Source organism: Actinia tenebrosa, unplaced genomic scaffold (genome assembly GCF_029948245.1).
Source record: "Actinia tenebrosa isolate PJP-AT-01 unplaced genomic scaffold, QUT_ActTen_1.0 PGA_scaffold7__59_contigs__length_16204524, whole genome shotgun sequence".
NCBI classification, from domain to species: domain Eukaryota; kingdom Metazoa; phylum Cnidaria; class Anthozoa; order Actiniaria; family Actiniidae; genus Actinia; species Actinia tenebrosa.
In genome coordinates, this window is record NW_028292584.1 from 7,549,534 (window position 1) to 7,573,420 (window position 23,887).

Consider the following 23,887-nt stretch of genomic DNA (forward strand, 5'->3'; position numbering starts at 1 on the left):
ATTGAAGTCTAAAATTATACTTAAAGTGCTTATAAGCCTTTGCACAATATTTTCAGAATTGATTCTTTAAATAGTGAATAGTTGATTGTGAAAATAATTCGTCATTTGAATGTCGGGTCTTTAAGATACGAAGGTTTCTATTCCAATTATGTTTATGACTATGACATAACATAAGGGACCATTTAATATACATCACTGCACTCATTCTGGAATACAATATTTTAAAAGCATCCCCCTTTTACTCGTGACTCACGTAAAGGTTCTTACAAATTTGTTTTCAAAAAATGTCCAGCGTTCAATATTAAAAATTGCCACAAAATAACTCAAATCCCTTATGTTACGTCATAGTCATTAACATATTGGAAATATAAACCTTCGTATCTCAAAGACCCGACATTCAAATGACGAATTACTTTCACAATCAACTATTCACTATTTAAAGAATCAATTCTGAAAATATTGTGTAAAGGCTTATAAGCACTCGAATGATATTATAATATCGTTAAGGATCTATCTAGATTTACATGATTACTAATAGTAATAGTTTATTTAAACACGCTTGTCGTCCAAGAGCGTAGAGCTCTTTCAAAATACGAACATGCAATTATATAATTATATTTGTATTTATTATCTTATTATATATATACTATTCCATATAAAAACAACATAATCCAATCAGAATTCGAGTTTTGAATCGGTTATTATTTTGAATCGTGAGCCTTTGTAGTCTCAGAAAGAATAATAGATTTTAAATTTTTGAATAATGAAACGGTTCATAAAATCTAAGAGGGTAAGTTTGAGTTTGACTGGGAGCTCAGCTGTTTTAAGTTATCGTCAGTTTAGTTCCAAATAACCGCACCTTTGTATCTAAGTTAAACTGACCATTATTATTTTTGATTTTAGAAAGACATAATAATTACTTACTTATATATATTTTTCGTTAATATGAAAGCTAATTAAAAATAGACGACCTTTTATTGACAAACACCATCGCAGGCTAGTTAGCAAATATTTTAAAATAAACTTTTCATTTTCCCCTGGCAATTTTAATATTAGGCCCCCCGTCCCGCGTATCCGAAAATTTTTGTATTCGGGATTTTTTTTTTTTCGGATACGAAAATGTTCGCGTCCACACGCAGCGTATTCGGATAGTTTTCGAATCGTTTTCACTGTCCACACGTATCCGGAAATTTCTAGATCCGCCCTGATGCACGCTAGTGCCTAGTCCATTTTACGTATTCATCTTTGGAATGAAACGAAAGTACTTTAGAAAGTTTGCGGATGCGCGCAGCATTTCAGCACTTTTCATCCTAAAAATTCAAGAGCGTTTCAATTTGAAAAGAAATGCTCGTTTTTTTTGGTTTCTCCGAAAACGCATCATCCCACATGGAAAAGATAGGCAATGGGACCTCAGTCCTCACTGATACGATCGGCATTTAAGGGCTACTGGTCATAGCAAGGGGTTGATTATGAATGGTCCAGGGACCGACTAACCTATCCCTTAGGCTTTTGCCGAGCTTCCTGATCAGTCTGTAACTCCTCCCGGGAACTAGCTACTGGACACCCACTTGACGGGCATTGTGGGCTTCCTGTGGTTTGTATATTTCCAAGTTCATTTCTTGGAAACCTTTCCAAGGGACCGGAGCTGTGGAATTCGAAGCGCGACTCACATCGACGATAAAACAAAAGATCGTAATATAAACAGATTCTAAGCCATTTAACAATTAGACTGAAGGATAGATTCGATCTCTTTGAGTCTCTATCAGTCGTAATGGCGATCCAAAATCTTAGGATGCCGCACTTTTTGCCCTTGTTGATGGCTATATTATTCTTGGACAACTTGGTGAAAGTAGATGCTGGTAAGTTGGAAGATTGCGTTAGATTAAAATCCAAAGCTTTTTTCTAAAAAAAAATAGTGCTTAATTTCCAAAAGATAGGTTCCGTTATACGGTCATAATGTGTAGAAATATAGTTCAATTGATATCGGCATCGAAGAGCGTCGATTTAGGTTTTTCGTCTTTGGAATTCCTATATAAGTTATTTTGAAAATACTTAGTACTGCTTAGCGAAAAGTTTATTGCCAGCTTAAAATTGAAATCAAAAGTAAAGAAAAGTAATCTATATAAATACAAAAAGAGATGTATTGAATACTAGTAAAATAGTCAAAACATTTTGGTTTAGCCTGGTTTTGGCTTCTAAGAGACTCTCTGAATTCACTAAGTATTTTAGTGATCCACACGAACCCATCTTTAAATGTGTTTTATTTTCAGTTTTGGCATAATTAATATCTATGGTTTTCAAGACTTTTTACAGTAAAATAAAGTTAATCTGCAGAAAGTGCTTTGCTGGCTTTTTTTCTTATTCTTGACTATCAAGTTATCAAGTTTCGTGTCATTCCTGTTCCCCGGAAGGAAAAGTTTGCCCAGAACTCGAGATTTCCGATGAAAATTAAATAGGAAACAGATATTTTCCTAAGGTCTTTCTTAATAGTAGGACCTACGATTCGTACAAAATAGTTAACCAACATTATTTTCTTCGTATTTATTGGCTTAAAGGATTTCTGGGCCACGAAAAATTCAAACTTAGTCACTTCTTTGGATTACTATATATGTCCTCATATAGTCGGTTGTTTTTTAATTCCATAATTAGGTGGTTAGCGTACGAATTCGATAATATGCTTCGAGGAAGTAACTCCTTCCTTTTCTGCATTAACATGTAAATCTTTGTTCATTCTGGTCGTGTTTCACTTTTAATTTCCTGCTTAAATACTCGTCAAAGAACGATTTTATGAGTACATTATCTTAAAGCACAATTTTGGACTTTTGTGTGGTGGTTTGGTGTTCTGGTCATTTCTTGCGCTTTACAAAAATATTACAAAATTATTTTATTGAACCAAGCATACATATATTTGATCCAACATGTATATTATAGTTCTGCTAAATCTCATTCTTCTTGTGTCCTTTAACGGCGCTGGAACAGTGCTGTTTCCTATCTATTTACGTTCAACGGCTCAACGCCTCGCTGATTCGAAAGACCTAACAAAACCACAGGCAATTTTTTAGTTTGCTTGATGTTTCATTCTCTCCTGTGCCAAGGTTCCTTTCGATTCCCTTCGTAGGAGAGCAACTTTTGAAAGTTGAACACAGAAATTTATTAAGCGTTGTGAGTCAAATACCCCATTCACACCAAGGCTTAAACATGTTTACGAGTGGTTTAACTAAACGGGTTTGAAAAACTAACTACGAACACTGCACAATCTTTGGTGAAATAATGCATGTAAACTATCCTTTGTCTTGCTCTGATAATATTTTAAAAAGTTTTATCATATTGTAGGTTTCTAGTTTCTCAATTTTTTCCTAATGAAAACATAGTTTAACTAAACACGTTTAGGTGTGAATGGGGTAAAAGTGGGCCTAATATTGGGAACTATGTAGACACGAAATTTTATATTTTATTTTTGAAGATGTTTTAGCATGGTCTAGTAGCAGCAGTAAGGGGGACTCGCGGTCACCATTCGGAATCGCCCGGGAATTACCCGTGTTTATGCACTAGCGTCCCCCGCGGGAATTACCCGTGTCCCGTTATATGTTGCTTGAAGATTTCCTTACTGCTGCTATGTTTGCGAAGGTTAAAATATTTGTGTCGCAAACGGAGGATAAAATATTCCTTAGATATAGATGGACACCATCAAAAGCATGAGTAACAAGACTGTGCGCCGACTGCGAACTCAGGTGCTGGACCGCTTAGACGCCGACTTTGCCTTCACAACGTTTATGGAGGGAGATACAGATGAGACGATGGGCGAGGAAAGAGCAGAAAGGATAATTTAGAAGAGTGTATGGATTGTCAGTGCCTCGACAACCATGTTTCGACTACCTTTTTTTGTGTCCCAAAAGAGTGCATTGCTGTCCCAAAAGATGCCAATCCGCATCCAAAAAGATGTGCAACCGCGTTCCAAAAAGATGTGCGATCGTGTTCCCAAGAGATGTGCGATCGTGTTCCCAAAAGATGTGCAACCGTGTTCCCAAGAGATGTGCGATCGTGTTCCCAAAAGATGTGCAACCGTGTCCAAAAAGATGTGCAACCGTGTCCCAAAAGAGGGGCTGCAAACCACCGCCCCTATCGACGCCGCGGTAGCTGCAACAAAGTCGCCACGTGGCCCGGTAGGCGAACTTCCCGTATGGTCTTTTGCGCGCGGTAGAGGCCTTCCAAGATTTCCAAAAGTATTTGTATTGTCCGTTGCTTTCCCAGCACGTATGCAGCTATACCAGTGGCTATGTACAAATACATGCTATATCTGTGGACAAACAGGTATCTACCATATGGTACCCTATGGATCCATAGGCGTCTAGACACAAAACACATGTGTCCACAGATATATATGGCCACACCCAAGATACTATCCGAAGAGGAGATCGCAAACCTTTTGGAAGACCGAAAGAATGGTATGGGGCTGCAGAAGGTAGCCCGCAAATACGGGATAGGAATACCCAAAATACGTAGAATAGAAAAGGAAAATGGTGTAGAGGTTGCAATACCCGAAAAGCCGCCTACGACCGATCTACAGAAACATTTCCTAGAGGTGCAGGATTCTTTTGCTATTGTCCTCGACGACCTACAGAAAACGAAAGAAGAATTGCTAGGCGATCTAGGGAAACTTCGCGAAGAGTTGCAAGCCGCTATGGATGCGGTGGGCTGCGACGAATACAACAGCGAGGTGGAAGAAATAGAGAAGGAAGTGGACGAAGTATCCACAAAGATAGACTGGCAGATAGCTGGGAATGTGCTGTTCGCCGTTTTGGGTATTGGAGCGCTTGTTTGGGCCGCCAGGCAAGAACCCAAAGTCGTGTACAAATATATTCCAGAGCCGCCAAAAAAACCAAGCTCTCGAATTCCGGAGATGGAGTAGTGCAAAGAGTTCCAAATTCCTATCTTTGCAAAGAGTCCAAAAAAAGGTTTTCGTATTTCTTGTTGCTTGTTAGCAATCCCACAACAAAACAACACGAAATACGAAGACCTACTTTGGAAGGCCCCTGCAGCCCAAAAAGATCTATGCAATGTCCTAGGTGGACACGTGCACCAATCTATCCTTTCTTTTGTTGGCGGTGGTCTTTTCCCTGCCTATCTTGCAGTACAAAGGCGGCGAAATATGCGCCCAGTCTATTTTTTGCGCCTGCAGAAAGTGTCCCCAGACGGGCGTGGTTGCATGTTCCACCGTGCAGCCCTCCAATACGCACTCGGAGCATCGGCTGGACAGGAATAGAATGGTCCTTTCTTTGCCCCTGTAGGTGGTTTTTGCATAGCGCCAGCATTGGTATTCGCCCTTCTGCATGTGTAGCGCCTGCACGCATTCTTTGTTTGGCGGCGCTGGAACTTCCAGTAGTCTGGATGGGTTTTTGGGTATTGCATAGTCTATCTTTGCCGCCAATTCGTGGTAGGTGTCCAAACCGGGGCCTTCGGGTACGAAGATCGTAGCTGCGTTGTTCTGCCACTCCAACAGTACTTCTTCCCCAGGTATGGCGGTGTGCACGTAGCCGCTGCTTTCGAACTTTCCTGCCGCGAATGCATCCAACATTGCAGCCGTAGCCCAAGCCACCGACGCTTCCTTGCCGCTGCGTAGGACTACGCGGTGCCCTTTGCAGGGCCAATCGGGGTCTTTGTTCCTTGGTTCTACGTATCCTAGTATTTTGTAGTCGCCCGGGGGAATTTCTTGCATGCGGTGTACCTTCGTATGTGTTTCGAACAGCAGCTCGCACAGCTTGCGGCTGCGCCGGCGAGTCCTATCCAACAGCTTTTTGTGCTTTTCCAACTCTTCTTCTATCTTTCGCCTGTCTGCTTCTTTTTGCCGCAGGATGTTCTGCTTTTGTTCCGACAGTTCTGCGTGGTATCTTTTCGTGGCTTCGACCCACTCGTCTCCTTCCAAATCGTCCCGTATGTCTTCCAGGCGCTGCTGTCGTCTTCTTTTGGATAGGAAGGAGATCCTGCGGTCCGTAGGCACTTCTAAAATGCCGAATGGGCTCTTTTCTACTCCCAAGCGCTGTGCCTTCTTCGTACGCCATATCCACTCCGCGTGTTCCGTAGTTGGGAGAAAGTCTGCGATGGTAGGAGCATTCAGCATGCACGCGGGTGGGGAACTTGGATTCTGCCAGCACCGTCGGGGAGTCCTTCGTGTAGCATCGCAGCGGGGCTATTTCCACCGGATCCAATTCTCCTACGTCTATGCGAAATATGGGGCATCTGCGCAGGCCAAACTCTGCTATGGTCCAAAGTACGCATTGCTCCCATTTGTCGTTGCCCCGCACGCGCACACCGGCTATTCTTCCTGTTCCCACATGGCAGTACCAAGCTAGGAAGATTTCTTTTGTCTCTTCGCAGCAAATACACAAACATCTGTCTAGGAGTTCGGCAAGTGCCAACCACATGTTTTTGGGTGGCTGCACCACAAATATGTCTTCTAGCGGTGCTATGGTTTCCGCAATGGCATTGGTGTGTTCTTTGGAGAAATCTCTGCTGTAGATGGATATTTCCACGCGCGTACATCCTCTCTTCTGCACGTCTGGATGCAGGAATGTTCTACGCAGGTGGTCGTTCGGGCAATCCACATATTCGGCCAACTTTGCACCTACTGGGTTTTGCACTTCTCCCGCTTCGAAGTTCGACACTATTTTGTTGTATATCTTCGTCCGTTTGACCTTTTCCACCCAAGTACAAACATGTCCACCTACTTGGTGTGTATTGTCCAAAATGGTGCCTTCGCGCCAACCAGCTTCTCCTTGTTCTTTGTAGCCCATTTGCCGCAGGCGGCGCACCAAAGCCTTGCGGTCCAAAGTGCCGGAGAAATCCTGCGTGTAGTCCACGGAATAGATTCCATATCCGTGCGCTTGTAGCAAGGTGGAGAACTTGGCAATGCTTTTGTCTACGGCTTCTATGGGCAACTCGGAGGTGTCTACTTTGGCTACAAAGGTGGCTGCATGTTTGCCGTGCAGGCTATTCCACTTGTTGGACAAATGGGCCACGCGCTCTACTATGTTTCCTTTTCTGCATGTGTGCGCCATGCTGGTTGGTAGAAATATCCCAAACGCTTCCGTGGCTGCAATGGATATTTTGGATACTACTGCCTTTGCATTTCTACACACCCGCCCATACAAGTCTTGTTCTGCGACGAACCCATACACAAACACATCGTCTACGAATGGCGGCAATCCTCCTAGCGGCTGCAAACTGGTAGTACCTTCGTTTCCACGCAAGTAGTCGCATTTGGATATGTCCGGTAGTAGGTTTCCGTCGTGGGCATTGTCCAGCAGCAAATGCGCCAACAGCCTACTCTTCGCTCGTATGCCCATCTCTTGCAATGTTGTCGAAATAGTCTTTTGGGAGTCCATCTCTATATATAGAGGGAGAAGCAAATACTACGAATGTGGCCTTTGTTGGACAACGCACATCTTTTGGAAAAACAATCCATACACTCTTCTAGGCGTCCCAGATATCTTTTGGGACACGGATTGGCATCTTTTGGGACACGGATTGGCATCTTTTGGGACACGGATTGGCATCTTTTGGGACACGGATTGGCATCTTTTGGGACACGGATTGGCATCTTTTGGGACACGAAAAAAAGGTAGTCGAAACATGGTTGTCGAGGCACTGACAATCCATACACTCTTCTAATATCAGAAACCTCAGGAATAGACTTACCGGTAATTTCAGACAAAAGATAGGGAATAGCTTTGTAATATTTCCCTAGCTTTAATTTTTTTAATGTCTTCCGTAGACTTTGTGGGGTTGGCTCTTCTAAATGGTCTATGATTTTCTTCTTTACTTCGTTGTTTAAATATACCGGTCGTAAACCTTGGATATGACTCATCCAGTCTCGGAAGTATTTTATTCTTTTGTATGGGGTCTTCTTACGACCTCCATTGGCGTAATATTGCTCTCTGGTAGCACTTGGTACGGCATTACGAATATTCTTACCACACTCGTAACACTGTGCTGACGTGTCGTCTTCTATTTGCATTTTCTTACCACAACACCACAAACCCTTCGGCTTAGGTATGTTAACTCTGGATCTTAGGCAAATTATACAGAAGTCATAAACAAACTCTTTACATTCGTGCATATATAAGACAAATATTCCTAACATTCGCGCAACATATAACGGGACACGGGTAATTCCCGCGGGGGACGCTAGTGAATAAACACGGGTAATTCCCGGGCGATTCCGAATGGTGACCGCGAGTCCCCCTTACTGCTGCTCTAGTGGTATCAACCGTTTCATAAGAATTCGTTAGAAAAGACGTGTTTCATCATGCTTGCCATTTATTGATTTACTGTTTACTGCATGACCAACCATGGCCAGTTAGAGAGCATATTGATTTTATTAAATAAACAGTGGAATTTTCCCAGGACATCGTTGGCAATAATTTAATATACGGTCAATAAACTCGTCAGGACGTGTTACCAATAGGCTTAAATATAACACTCTTTATTCGTTTAAAAATAATCATACTTTCGCCTATTTTTATTAGCTTGTTCTTCTTTCTACCCCCTTAAGCTTAGAGCATATTTGTGGTTCATAGAAACCACATTGTGTTATCTTCAAGCAAAGTTATTTGTACTTTTATTTTCGAATGTCAGCGCGACCCCTTCACCCTTATTTACATTTTTGGAAACTTTAATTTTGTTTTAGTATCCAGTTTGTTTAACAACCCATCCATCCCTCTTCACTTTGACACCTAAACACACACACACTTACGGGGGGAAATCGGCGAGCGAGTGGCTATTTTTTTATAGCGTTTTGGACAATATTTGAATATAGCTATAAACCTACTTGCAAGAACGTTGTCATACGAAAATAGAACATTATTAAAAAACGAAAGAAGATCACTGAAGCTGAACTTTTTCTTTTGTCTTTTAATGCATTCCTTTCTCACTAAATTACTAATGTTCTATTCTTGTATGAAAACCTTCTTGCAAGTAGGTGTATCTATATGATTAATCTATGGCCCGAATGGGCTATAGGTAATGAGTGCGAGAGCCGGGTGTGAGAGGACTAATTGTTTTAGACAAAACAAACTAGCCCGTCAAGTATATGCAAACAAGTTTCTAATACCACTCATAACGCAGTATTTATAATAAAACACTAGTTGAATATGACTTATGAACTTAAGACATTTTATCTGCTTGATGAGTTTCAATTGAAATTTCTTAAAGTTGATACAAAAAATTCAGTACTTGATTATTCCCGAATAAATCGATGAAGACGTAAAAACTGTGTTTTGCGCTAGTCTACGTGTACGCGTTAAGACAAATCAATGTTGTTAAAATCATTTTTCCGTGGTGAGAAGGAAGGGGAATTGAAAGGTTTGAGAAGCGGCAGTACACAGACTATTTATTTCTTTTCTCTTTCTTCCTTGCTTGTTTGCTTGCTTGCTTGCTTGCTTGCTTGCTTGCTTGCTTGCTTGCTTGCTTGCTTGCTTGCTTCCTACCTTAATTCTTTCATCCTCTTCCATTCTTTCTATCTTTATCATTCTCTCTTTTTCTTTCCTTTGTTTTCTTCCTTTCATTCATTCGTTCATTCACTCTTTCCTCCCCATTCATTAACCATCTTATCTTCTTCTTCCAGATTGCCACAGCACACCCGTTGGCCTAGAAAACATGTACATCTTCCCTAACATTAGCTTTACAGCATCTTCTTTCTACGATAACGAATACATCCCATACAATGCTAGACTGAACGGTTACAACGGATGGAGTCCGAAACTAGCGAACCGCGAAAATGAATATCTACAAGTTGACCTTGGGTACCCTTACGTCATCTGTGCCATAGCAACACAAGGTAGTAGTGTCAAACCTGAGTGGGTGAAGCAGTACAGGATAATGACATCAGTCTATGGAACGGAGTGGGTTGCCTATAAAGAAAATAGTCAAGTTAAGGCAAGTTTAAGAGACACTATGTACATTATTTAAACTCATCATCTGTAAAGATAATGAGATCTATAGAAAACTTTTAAACTTAAAACTTGAATTTGGGATTTGAAAAACAAGAAAACTAAACGGAGCTTTATTCCTTAACTAAGAAATTCATAGCTGCATTCCGACGTACTGCAAGTAAGAGTTAATTACCGAGAACGAAGGCAATAAGCCATATACATCCCGAGGGCCGCACGCCCGAGGGATGTATAGGCTTATTGCCGACGTTCGAGGTAATTAAGTATTTTATTTATCAATTGAGAAGGTTTTCTATCAAATGTTGCTCATTATAAATGCGAACGGTCTATATTAACCGGGTTAATAACTATATATTGACCTCGCATTTATAATGAGGGTTATAACAAAAATAAAGCCTTGTGAATAACAAAGAAAGCCGTGTCAATTGAGAAATAAGGGATCTATACGTCCCTCCAAAAACAAGAAAACGCTATATATGTTAACCTGGTTTGATTTTCTTAATGTTATTTTGACAAGAAAAGTCTTCCAAAAAGTCTGAAATATTGACTTTGTAATGACGTCACTGCAAAATTAAGCTGTCATAAAGCCTTCAAATATTCACCAGCGAAAAATACAGGAATATACCTGCTATTGCAATGAAAATATAAAACTCATTCATTATTGTGTCACTGTTATCAAGCGCTCATTACCAACGATGTATTTTCATTTTGTGGCCTGGAAATCCGTTATTTCAAGAGGAAAAGTGACACCTTAGTCATTTGTAAATTTTCTTCATTCTCAGCTCAGCTGATTGTCTAAGTTTTTGAAAAATTTGATGTAGTTCCATGTCGGGATATTGGCGGAGTTCCTGTGGTTTTGGCGGGAACATTTCGCGCTAAAAAGACGCGCGCGCACTTGCTTACTTCTTCACCTCCCACACTCTGGTTCTCTCACTTTGACAATACTGCGTGTTTGAAAACATGATGCATTTTTTCACAGCTTTTCACAGGAAACACGGACAAAAACACTATCGTTAAGAATAGAGTCAATAAACCTTTGGCAAGATATGTCCGTATTTTTCCAACAAAGTATGAAATCTGGAGCACAATGAGAGTTGAATTATTTGGCTATCCTGAAGGTAAAGATGTTGCTGTAGTATTTACATATGCAAATTGAATTAGTATATAGCGTGTTAGGTTTATACTAAGTCCAGAAATCCCAACTTACTTCTTTCAAGGGCTGTTTTCATGATGGAATAAATGATACATGACAAAGGAAACTTTTGAAGCATTCTTCTAGTGGTTATAACGCCATTTTCAAACAGTCAGCCTCTTATTTAAGTCAAACAAGCATTCACCAAACTAGCTGTTAAACAATTTTATTTAGTAAAATATATAACTTATTACATTTCATTTATTTATTTATTTATTCCTATATTTTATTCTGAAGCGTGTGATAATCTTCCACTGGGAATGGAATCAGATGTCCTTCAAAATATAACAGCCTCTTCTGGTCAAGACCCAGCCACGAACGCCAGACTACATTACACATCAGGCTCGTCTTGGTGTGCCACTACAAGTGACTCTGATCCTTATCTACAGATTGACTTGGGGTCACTTCACCTTTTTTGTGCTGTGGCTACACAGGGAAACAGCATGGCAGACCAGTGGGTGAAGAAGTACCAGATAGATACATCTACTGATGGTACAACATGGACTACTTATCAGGAGAACAATACTGACAGGGTAATGTAGCATTAGTGATAGTATGATAAATCAGTGAGTGAAGACGTACCAGATAGATACATCTACTGATGGTACAATATGGACCACTTATCAGGAGAACAATATTGACGGGGTAATGTAGCATTAGTGATAGTATGACAGATCAGTGAGTGAAGACGTACCAGATATATACATCTACTGATGGTACAATATGGAGCACTTTCAGGAGAACAATATTGACAGGGTAATGTAGCATTAGTGATAGTATGCTAGATCAGTGGGTGAAGACGTACCAGATAGATACATCTACTGATGGTACAACATGGACCACTTATCAGGAGAACAATATTGACAGGGTAATGTAGCATTAGTGATAGTGTGCTAGATCAGTGGGTGAAGACGTACCAGATATATACATCTACTGATGGTACAACATGGACCACTTATCAGGAGAACAATATTGACAGGGTAATGTAGCATTAGTGATATGTTAGATCAGTGGGTAGAGACGTACCAGATAGATACATCTACTGATGGTACAACATGGACCACTTATCAGGAGAACAATATTGACAGGGTAATGTAGCATTAGTGATAGCATGTTAGATCAGTGGGTAGAGACGTACCAGATAGATACATCTACTAATGGTACAACATGTACTACTACTTGAAATTTCGCATTAAATGAAGAATATTTATAGAAACCTATTGATAATTCAATTCACAGGTATTTTGGGGCAATTTTGATCGTTCAACGGTGGTACGCGAAGTTCTTTTCAATATCACTGTTTTAAGATACATACGTATCATACCCAAGACACACCAGACTACACCTTGCTTGAGGACAGAGATCTATGGATATCAAGTAAATCAAAGTAAGTTGAGCTAAAACTGTAAATATAATGCGTTCACGAATGTTCAAGTATCTAAGTATATATCCAGCACGAATAGTAGAAACGTCTGCGCATGCGCGTACTTCGTATGCAAATTAGTCGAATACTCTTCTTCCTATTGTAAAAATATGCAAATTATACTTTCAAACTTGTCTATTAACAAAAGGACTTTATAAAACGTCAAGGCTAACATTCAAATGCTGAAACGTAAAGCTAATTATTACCTGTTGGTTTTACTAATATCTCTTGATGGGTTGCAAGCATGCCCAGAAGAGTTAAAAGACAAAAGAATGGCGGCCATTGTGGTGCATGCCGTCGGTAAATTGCACCAATTTATCGATGACGTAACGTTTAATCGAAGAATAGTATATAACTTGCTAATAATTTGTTTTAAAATTTGATTCATATATTTTCATGTACAAAGTTGCTGTTTCGACAAGCAGTAAACCTTTGTCAAGCAGGGTAGATCTATTCTCGAGTTGAAATCGACATTTAGATCTTTTTTTAAGATAAAAATTTTAACACTTATTTAAATAAGTATTTCAAATCTTTCATCCACATTTACAGCTTGTTCAAGTCATAGCTTGGGCATACCAAGCCCTAAACGGGTTCTCAACCACAGGATTTCAGCAACATCATATTACAATAACGAACACCATCCTTATATGGGAAGACTTGGCTCAGATTCAGCATGGGGGCCAGAAAAACAAAAAGGTTATGACTACCTCCAGATTGATGTTGGTGCTGTGTCGTATATATGTTCTATAGCAAGCCAAGGCAATGGGGATAATGAATTATACGAGTGGGTCACGAAGTATGAGGTGTTGTATTCTACAACCAATAACCAGTATATAACATACAGCGAGAATGGGACAGACAAGGTAAAATGCATTTTTTTTATGTATTAAAAAACCTTGAGCTGCTACGATATTTTATCTTGTTAGGTTTTTTAGCTTGTTTTAATAACCCTCACAATTTCCACTAAGACGTCCGTCTGCGTTTTAGGCTTCTTGCCAGTGAATGGCATGACAAAACAATAAAACAATAGCCAAGGATAATGAGTTTGGAGGTACACAATACCCTGCAAAAAAAATTCATAAACAAGAATACAATAAAGCTTGCTACACCAAGAAAGACCCTAGACTGATTCCATAAGTCGGTCCCAGTTCGCCCGTCTGTCCTTTCTTTTTTCTTTTTGTTTTGTTTTGTTTTGTTTTGCTTTGCTTTGTTTTGTTTTGTTTTGCTTTGCTTTGCTTTGCTTTGCTTTGCTTTGTTTTTTTGTTTTGTTTTGTTTTGTTTTGTTTTGTTTTGTTTTGTTTTGTTTTGTTTTGTTTTGTTTTGTTTTGTTTTGTTTTGTTTTGTTTTGTTTTGTTTTGTTTTGTTTTGTTTTGTTTTGTTTTGTTTTGTTTTGTTTTGTTTTGTTTTGTTTTGTTTTGTTTTGTTTTGTTTTGTTTTGTTTTGTTTTGTTTTGTTTTGTTTTGTTTTGTTTTGTTTTGTTTTGTTTTGTTTTGTTTTGTTTTGTTTTGTTTTGTTTTGTTTTGTTTTGTTTTGTTTTGTTTTGTTTTGTTTTGTTTTGTTTTGTTTTGTTTTGTTTTGTTTTGTTTTGTTTTGTTTTGTTTTGTTTTGTTTTGTTTTGTTTTGTTTTGTTTTGTTTTGTTTTGTTTTGTTTTGTTTTGTTTTGTTTTGTTTTGTTTTGTTTTGTTTTGTTTTGTTTTGTTTTGTTTTGTTTTGTTTTGTCTTTGTTGCTCATGGATCGTCGAGCCACCAACAAGTAACAAAGGAGCGCAAAACCACGACTTACGAAATCAATATAGAAAGACCCTAGAAAATAAACTATTTATAACTCCGATCATTGAAAATTTATGGTTGAGCCCCTTTGGAGACACCGTGCAATAAACTGTTGCTTGAAATGTTGCATCCATCTGGCTTCATCAAGTGAAAATAAATTACTTCGGCGTGGCTGCAGTCGCGTGATGTTCTCAACCAATCAAATTTCATTATTTTTAGCTTTACCGTTTGCCAGAATTGATACGTTCATTGATATCGATCAATTTCATAGTTTGTTTTATTACAACAAAAATGCGACGTGTGAAATATAATTGTGGTGTCTGCGTTTTTCTCTATTTTTTCCAGGAATTTCCAGGAAATACAGATCAATCAACAATTGTTACCAATTCAATGAAGAATCCATTCAAAGCCAAGTTTATTCGTATTCTACCGAAGGACTTCCTTAAATGGAAGAGTATAAGAGTTGATTTTAAAGGACTCTCAGCAGGTACAACAGACATCAATTTTATACTCTTGCCTTGCCTTGCCTTGCCTTGCCTTCTCCCCACTTCTTACTTAACTTATCTTCAATTGTTACAAGATGCCTTTCTTACCTCTAATGCAACATTTTTCTCTTTCGACAATAATCCCAGCCTGTGGCACATCATTGGGTCTCGAGAATTCCCACATACCGGACTCCCAGATCACCTCCTCTTCCTCATTGGATAATTCCCATGCTGCATCACATGGTCGTCTGTACGGTAGCTCCTCATGGTGCAGCTCCTCTTCATCCAATACCGAGTACATCCAGGTCGATCTTGGAGAGTTCAAGACAGTAACAGGTATAGCAACACAAGGAGACAAAGTTTCGGACAAGTGGGTAACGTCATACAAGATGGGCTACAGCTTTGATAGTAAACATTGGGACGAGTACAAAGAAGGGAAACTTGTGAAGGTAAAAATGCTTTATGATCAGAGCAACTGATTTGTTTGACTCATGCGTGTCAATTTATGCTAATTTTCACTAGCGCGGCAATCTTGGCTCTATATATTATCCACCCAAATGCAAATAGTTATACACCTAATTAAAAAAACGTGGTCGGTTAAAAAAAAAAAGGTTATCAAAGCTAAGACCGAAGGGGAGCATGGGAAGACAAACAATTATGCTAATTGTTATGCGTATTGCAGTTTTCCCTTCCTGTGCACATTTTATGCATCATAGCTTTGGCATGTTGTTATTCAAGGTCGATCGACTTTGCTCTACTGTGCATTTTTAGTTGTCTACATGCAAATATAATATACATTTCAGAGTACCCAAAATCTTTTTCGGTCTTAGCTTCGATGATATGACCTTCTCGAACCCGACTATGTTTTTTCATTTAGGTGTATTTCAATGGCGACTGTATTAGTATACCTCTGGGTTCTCGGCTTCGATTCCTGGACTTGACATCACAAAATGAGTAGAGTTTGTTAGGTTTCTTTTCCTTGATTCGAGGGTTTTTGTCTGAGTTTTCAAGGTTTTCCTCGCTCCGCAAAAACCCAGTACGCTTAATTCCAATTTGAATCCAATTGCATCAGTAGAGTTTTGCATCATCATGTACGCACGCCCATAATACAGCTTGGGCTGCCTGTGGTTAGATGGCAGAACAATAAAATCCCTTTGCTCCTGGGAATTGAATTCTTTCTCATGTAAAACGATTGTATTGTTCCTGCCATCTAACATGGCTGCCGTCACGTGATGGTAAAAAACCTCTGTAATAATCCTAATGTCAGCTTCAAATCTCCTTCCTTGTTAGGTGTTCAGTGGAAACAAAAACAGAATTGAAGTCATAGTTAACTGGCTAAGCCATCCAACAGTAGCTCGTTACGTCAAAATATTTCCTCAGGGCAGTAGCAGGGGAGTCTGTCTAAGACTCGACCTTTATGGATGCACCTTCTGTGAGTAAACACTAGAGTAGCTAAATCTTTCATTTACTACATATTGTAGCTCCATATACTAAATACTTACTAAATACTTAGTCAAATAAAGCTTTTATTATTAATAATAATAATAATATTATTATTATTATTATTACTATTTTTATAAATAATAGGCTAACTAAAGGGCAGTGTGCAAGGGATTCTGGTAGCTGTAGTATATATATAACAGCCTATCGCTGGATTTTAATCAGTTGACAAAAGTCTTTGAATCTCATTACCTGCTCCAAACGGCGGTGAGACACTGATCACCGTGTGCTGTCAGACAGACAGAATTCTCATTGAAAACTTGTGATTCAGCTGATGAACATTTACGAAAGAAAGGAATTCTCTGTCGTACACGGTAATTAGCCTCGATTTCGTATAGAATTATTTTGAACATTCATGCGTTCCATTGAAGGTTCGTGGAATTTCGTAGTGTTTGTATTGTTAAAGGTGTGCATTCTTTACTTTACCGTTAGTATTTGTGAATATCTAAACACTGATACGAATCTAACCCTGAGTAGTAAGTCGATAACGGTTGAGATCTCGTCTAGCAAACGAGAGGTCAGTGAGGCAGTTTTTTTAATCTGCTTATACACTCGATGTAACATACACTTTACATATAGATCTGTACCGAGTGACAAAAACACATTTCATAAATTTGATAACGGTCTATTGCACATGCGAGTAATATTCATTTTTGATCACATTTTAAAAACTTGCTTTTAGATACCCCTAAAAGACCAAGTACTCCAGTCACTGCAGACAAAAAATCAGTCTCACTGAGATGGACTAACATCCAAACTAACCAGGGGACTGCAGAATCGTTCTCGATAGTAGTGAGCCATACAAATGGGACGAGCCGGACAATTACTGTTCCAAACCAACAAACAACCTCAAAGGAGATTACAAATTTAAAGCCTTATACAAACTATGAAGCTAAGATCATTGGTGTAAGGAACCACGGGCAACCTTTATGGCAAAGTACCTCAAGATTCCAAACGCTCATTGCAGGTTAGCTTGAGGGCCTCAAAGCCAATATTTGACCCAACGTTTAACTAAGCTTCGACTCCAAATTTAGCCAACATTTGACCCAAAATTCGACGAAACAATTGAACCAACATTTGACTAAACATTTGAACCAGAATTTGAACGATCTTATAAACTATTTTCTTTTCCAGAACCGGAAGCAAGTCCTGCCATAGAGACGTTGATTGCAATATCATCACAAAGCATCAAAGTCACAATTAAGGTTAAAAAAAATAATGATCATAGCAAAATATTTGGAGCGTTTACCATTATGCTGAAGCAAGGGCTTCAAGTATTACCAAATTTGTTATAAAAACAAATTCCTAAAATTGACAGAAAAATAAGTTTAAAAAACTCTTTAATTCTCCAATGTCTATTTTGCAATAAACGTCTGCTCTGCTCTGCCCTGCCCTGCCCTGCCCTGCCCTGCTTTGCCCTGCCCTGCCCTGCCCTGTTCTGTTCTGTTCTGTTCTGTTCCGTTCTGTTCTGTTCTGACCGAGAATTGAAAAGTCGTTCCTATTAGCCTGGTTCAATTTCCATTCCCAACTATTTTTTCTTAGTTCACGCAAAGAGACGAGTTAAATGGGCCACTGGCGGGATACAGAATTTTGTATCGACCCGAAGGAGGAGAAGAGATGCAGACGGATGTAGGTATCGTTACCATGGTAACGTTGACGAACCTTAAAAAGTACACAGTCTACAGTATATCAGTGGCTGTAAAGAACACTAAGTTTGTTGGTCCTGCTAGTGTCACAAAGCAGAAAAAAACACTAGAAGATGGTAAGAATAGTTAATGGAGGAAACGCATACGCGTGCTGTGTGCAGTTGTAAAGCACGCGAGGATCGGAAAAATACGAGAGAAGTGTTAGAAGTTAAGAAGCCGCTCAATTTATTAAAGGACAAAACAAAAGAATTTCAATCTCCTGAGAATTTGAACCTATTATTATGTCCTACAAATTGAACTGCTATCCGACGTACCGCAATGGTTCTATTGGCAGAACACAAAGAAGTGTTAGGAGAAACACGACGCGTAGCGGAACACCTCTCGATTGTTCTGCCAATCTCCAAATGCTTCATATCTGCACACCACACCGCAGAGCAACCATTTTTTAAATTTCTTTTATGAAATACAAATTATACAACAGCCGTTATTTTGGATGCGAATGGACGAATCAGTTTACAATGCGCGCGTGTGCTGTGTGGTCTCATAAAGCACGCGCTCCCAACCATACAGAACGCGAGATTTGTAACAATTATTTTATAATGATTTGGAATCAAAACGTATATTGGGATCATCATTGATTTTGCAATTCTTATGTATTTTGCGTCAATACTCCAGTTTCGAGTTCTCCTTGCTCAGCCTTAGTCTCGGTTGTGTGATATATTATTTAATCATTCATCCAAGGTACATTCCCTAGAGCAGTTTTCGTGTGACAGTGAAAAGCTCACGACACGAATACGGTCGTGACACGGCATGGGATACGCCAGACCAATCACATTGCACTGGAATTTACTTTCTATCCAATCAAATACTCGGAACATGGCATGAACACGGCGTGAACACGGTCACGCTAAGGACACGGCAATGCCAGTCCAATCACATTGCGCGGGGGAAAAAATCAGCCAATTAAAATTCTAGAAAGCATCACGGTCACGGCACGGCACGCTTACGGCAGTGAGCTTTTCACAGTCATTCGAAAACTGCTCTACTATACAATGGACCTTGATAAAAGAAAAGAACACATTTGTACTGTGCAAAGGCGGACTTGAAATGGGAGAATTAAACTTGATGAAAAATATACTGCGCATGTCAGGGGATTGTCAAAGAAGTAGATCGGGAAACCTAGAGGTCTTTTCTGAGTTCGATTACCAAAATGCATTGTGGTATAACTTGGGTGCAAACAACGGCAGAGTACTCGTGAAAACAAGATTCAAAACTACATAACCTATGTATGATAATATTCCTATCAATTTCTTTCAGTTCCTGAAATTGGTCCCGAAAACACACAAGCAAAGAAAGTAAATCCTAAAACATGCCTCATTACCTGGCAACCGTTAACAGACAAGCAGAGTAATGGCGTCATCACTAAATACGAGATCATCTGGCATCTTGAGACAAACAGACCTCAATCAAATGCTGCTCGTCAAGAATTCTTAACAGCTTCGACAAAGGAATCCCAGTTTAGGATAGAAAAGCTCAAACCAAATGAAAAATACACTGTTCTTGTTAGAGGATATACCAGTGTTGGACCAGGACCGAACAGTACTGTTAGCTTTTTGACAAGTGAGTGCGCATGCGTGCAGAATGCGTTGCATCATAAGCCTGTTTTAGGAAATGCTGTAGTACATATATAGTGTTTTCGCATCATGAAAAGTGATAGGAAACCTTAATGGACCCTTGTTAAAATTATCTTAAATGCGAGGCTAACATGAAAATACAAAAGAAATCACACTTTTTTCGATGGAAAAAGACCTCTTCTGCTTGGGGTAATGTTTTATCATTCTAGACCACGTGTCATTCTCTTGAGAATAATATTCTTTGTTTGAGCGGCATCCATATTCATGTGTCTTGTCATGTACAACCGAGCGCAAACCTTAAACAAAGAAATGATACTCTAGGGAATGACATGTGGTCTGAAATGGTAAAACATTACGTCAGAGCTGAAGAGGTTTATTGGTGTCATTTGTTTCGTATTCCCATGTTAGCCTTGCATTCACTATACGTTTGAGAAAGGTCCATTGTAGTGTTAATTTTTCAAAATTAGGCCCCCTCCACACGTATCCGGAAATTTTTGTATCCGCAAATTTTTTTATCCGTATCCGCAAATTTTACGAAAACGGATGCGTGTGGACGGTGAAAACGAATCGAATACGCTACTTGTGGACGCAAACATTTTCGTATCCGCAAAAAAAATATTGGACGGGGCCTTAGTATTTCATTTCTTGATGCATAAAATTGACTGATGGAGCGTTATTTAAAACACTCTTGCTCGTTTATTAAACAGTACATAAACTAACCTTTCCCAAATTTGCTTGACTAATTACAAAACAATGGTTTCAAATCGAGGTGGTTGGACATGATGAATAAAAGTGCAGTCTAGATTTCAAACCAATGTTTCGTGGTCATCCAAGCGAATTCGGACATGTCTTTTCATGTGACTTCTTAGTCCCCGTCCACACGTATTCGGAAATTTTTGTTCCCGCAATGTTTTTTTTGCGGATACGGGTTGCGTCCATACGTTTCCGCAAATTTTTGCATCCGCAAATTTTTTGCGGATACGGGTTGCGTCCACGCGTTTCCGGAAATTTTTGTATCCGTATCCGGAAATTTTCAAAAACGGTCTCCAGAGTAGAAATTTTCGAATACGCTCCGAATACGGATACGTGTGGAAGGTCGTATCCTCAAATTTTCGAATACGATGACGTAACACTATTTTGCGCATGCTCAATAAGAAAAAATAATTGTCAAAGGGACTAGGCACTAGCGTGCATCAGGGCGGATCATGAAATTTCCGGATACGTGTGGACAGTGAAAACGATTCGAATACGCTGCGTGTGGACGCGAACATTTTCGAACATTTTCGGATAGGTGTGGACGGGGCCTAAAGTTCTAACTTTGAACAAAGAAATGTTACTCTAGGGAATGACCCGTTACCTGCTGTACGTTATGAGAAAAGATTGTACGAATTAGGTGTATGGAAAGTTGAATAACCTTAGTTTAAAATAGCAAACTCTCTTGATCTCGCAAATCACTTTAAGTAACTAGAGCAGTTTTCGCATGACTGTGAAAAGCTCAGTGCCGTATAGTCCCGTTTACGATAGCGATTTTTGCGGCGATTTTTGCTGCAATTTTTTTTGCGATTTAGTTCATAATAAATAATGGTAAATAATCTACTTGTAAAGTTTTTTTCAGGATACCAAGATTTTCCTAGACGAATGTCTCTTTTAAAGGATGAGACAAAAGATTTCATATTTCCAAAAATTGCCACAAAAATCGCAGCAAAAATCGCCGCAAAAATGGCCAGTGTAAACGGGGCTTATGCGTGTTGCCATGACCGCGGTGTTTTCTAGAACTTTTAAACAGCCTATTGTTTTCTCGCGCAATGTGATTGGCCTGGTAATTGCGTGACCTTTGCGTGACCGTGTCCGCACCGTGTTTGTGCCGTGTTTCGTGCGTTTGATTGGATGGAGAGTAAATTCTCGCGCAATATAATTGGTCTGGCGTATACTTGAGGAAATTGGTTAAGTCTATTTTTAGCTGACTTGAGCTGATCTATTCCAATAACCAATATTTTTCTTCGTTTAAGATACGAGTGGAACAAAATCTTCCACTTCGTCTTTGTGCACTTCAGAAGGTAACTCCGTAACACTTGGCTGCCTGACAAGTAACGAACAGACAGGTTCAGTAAGATATACTTGGACAAAAAACGATGTAGTGGTTGATAATGATTCTGCTGTAACGATTGAAGGAGATAAACTAGTTTTGAAGCCTGTGAAGTATGAAGACTTTGGCATCTATGTGTGCAATGCTACTAATAGTGAGAAGACGGTTACTTTCACGACGAGCAGACATGAAGTGAAGGAATGTTCTGACGCAGGTGTCTCAAGTAAGCAAGAACCAATCTCAATAATGCATGGTAATAAGATTCAGGTTGTTTTCGTAAAATACACCTCATAACCTCGAGCGTTATGTTTTGGCATTTCAAACCACGTGTTGTTCTTTTAATAATAAGATTCTTCGTTTAATCTGTATCCATATTCGTGTGTCTTTTCATGTGCAACCTTTAAACAAAGAAATGATACTCTAAGGAATGACATGTGCTCTGAAATGGGGAAACAGTATGCCCAAGGTAAAGGTGTGTATTGGAATAGATATATGAAATAATCGACCAATTCTTTCTTTTATCAACAGTAATGTATTTCATACTTCCTTTGCTATCGATTATCGTTGTTATGGTGATATGCATCGCATACCTGATTTGCCGATTACGAAGAAATAAAGAAAATAGTGAAGCGCAAAACTTAATGGCTGACCCCAGTGACAACCAAGCACTCGAGAGTGACGTCAGTCAAGTCCAGTCAACCAGAGACGCCGTAACTTTCAGACCACCAGTGCAAGTGACCCAAGATGAGAGTCAAAGTGTAAAACATTCCGCGCTAGTAGGCCAAGTGCGAGGCGGTACTAGTACTGATTATGAGACGTTATACGACGCTGCGAGGGCAGCGAAAGAGGAAGCGAATAAGGAAACAAAAACGACAGAGTACATGGAGCTGCAAACCATGAAACAGCCTGCGTATGAATCATTACGTCGCGGTGAAGAAAGCCAAGCTCCTGCCCAACACTATGAAAAAATACCAGGGTATGAGAATCTGGCAAAGAAAAGCAGCTACGCTTAGAGCGCGTTGTTAATTGTCGATCGAAACCTAGCTGTTCAAAAGTATTCTGTCTTTTTCCATAAAAACGTAGTGGTTCGAAGAAATATGATTATAGACTGCGTTGCTTGGTGGTCAGCGGTGTTTCGACTCTCTCTTCTCAACTCCGCAAACCGCCAAGAAACGCGGGCTAACTGAAATGAAGTGTAATCCTAGACGTCTTAGTTTTCGGTTTTCGACTCTAAAAAAGTGAAATACAAGATACTTTGGAACGGGTTTTAAGAGTAGGAAACGTACGGATGACGTCAAACGCAAAAATGCGCATGCGCTTTAAGCTAATTTGCATTATTTTAAAAATAGTTTCACGCCATTCATTAATCTATTTTCAGTGAAAAATGTATTACAAGAAACGTGAAAACAGTTTAGTATTTTTTTTTACCGTATAAAAATATCAAGCGATATTACACAATTTTTCAGGTTTTATGCATTGTGCTCACTATTTGGCCTCTGATAGCGAATGAACTTACATAACAACTGTATTAAGAAGATATAACTAGCTAAAAACTAGTGTGAGCTGCGTCGGTGTTTCTAATGAAACAGTAATGATAAAAAGGTAAATTATAAAAGGTAAATTACCGTGAAAAGATGAAAAAACTTACTGACGTTTCGGACGCTAGTCCTTCGTCGGAGTAAAAGAGAAAGAGGTGGTAGAAAGGAGTGTTTATATGATAGAATAAGACGAAAGAAACCAATGAGAACAAGGTAGGCAAGGAAACAAAAACAAACAATGTTTAACGACGTTTGTGTAGTGATGATCTTTGTTTTTTCTGTTAAATGTTCTGAGATGCGTGCTTTCTTCCTTAAGCGTAATTATCCTGCTCATGTTATTGATCACGCCATTCGCAAAGTTTCTACTATTGATCGTACCACCGCTCTCACTCCTCACACTCGTCCCTCTAATTATCGCATTTCTTTCACTTTTACGTATCATCCTATTAATAATTCCATTAAACCCATTGTTAACCGCAACTTTTCTCTGCTTGACTCTGATACTCGCACTTCTGCTATTTTTAACAACCGCCCTCTTTTTTCTTATAAATGTGATCGTAATCTTCGTTCTTTCTTGGTCAAGGGAGTTCTTCCCTCTGACAAAGAACCTGGTACTTTTCGCTGTTCTCGCAAACGTTGTTATACTTGTCCTCACATAGCCTCTCA

The 23,887-nt window shown here is 39.3% G+C and overlaps 1 protein-coding gene across 2 annotated transcripts; it reads left to right on the forward strand.

Moving 5' to 3' along the window:
- The first annotated feature begins 1,624 nt into the window (after window positions 1–1,624).
- Window positions 1,625–23,470, forward strand: LOC116292945 (uncharacterized). 2 transcript variants are annotated; one of them, XM_089039750.1, is made up of 15 exons: window positions 1,625–1,859; window positions 9,623–9,933; window positions 10,927–11,065; window positions 11,377–11,672; window positions 12,379–12,526; window positions 13,112–13,425; window positions 14,678–14,819; window positions 14,965–15,266; window positions 16,108–16,249; window positions 17,000–17,284; window positions 17,452–17,522; window positions 17,860–18,079; window positions 19,281–19,583; window positions 21,607–21,936; window positions 22,212–23,470. In XM_089039750.1, exons 1-15 carry the CDS (start codon window positions 1,772–1,774, stop codon window positions 22,694–22,696), a joined length of 3,576 nt encoding a protein of 1,191 aa, XP_088895876.1. In that variant the 5' UTR covers window positions 1,625–1,771; the 3' UTR covers window positions 22,697–23,470. The 2 variants fall into 2 exon arrangements, with proteins under 2 accessions (XP_088895876.1, XP_088895877.1); XM_089039751.1 differs by having other exon boundaries at window positions 21,607–21,906.
- Window positions 23,471–23,887: the final 417 nt, after the last annotated feature.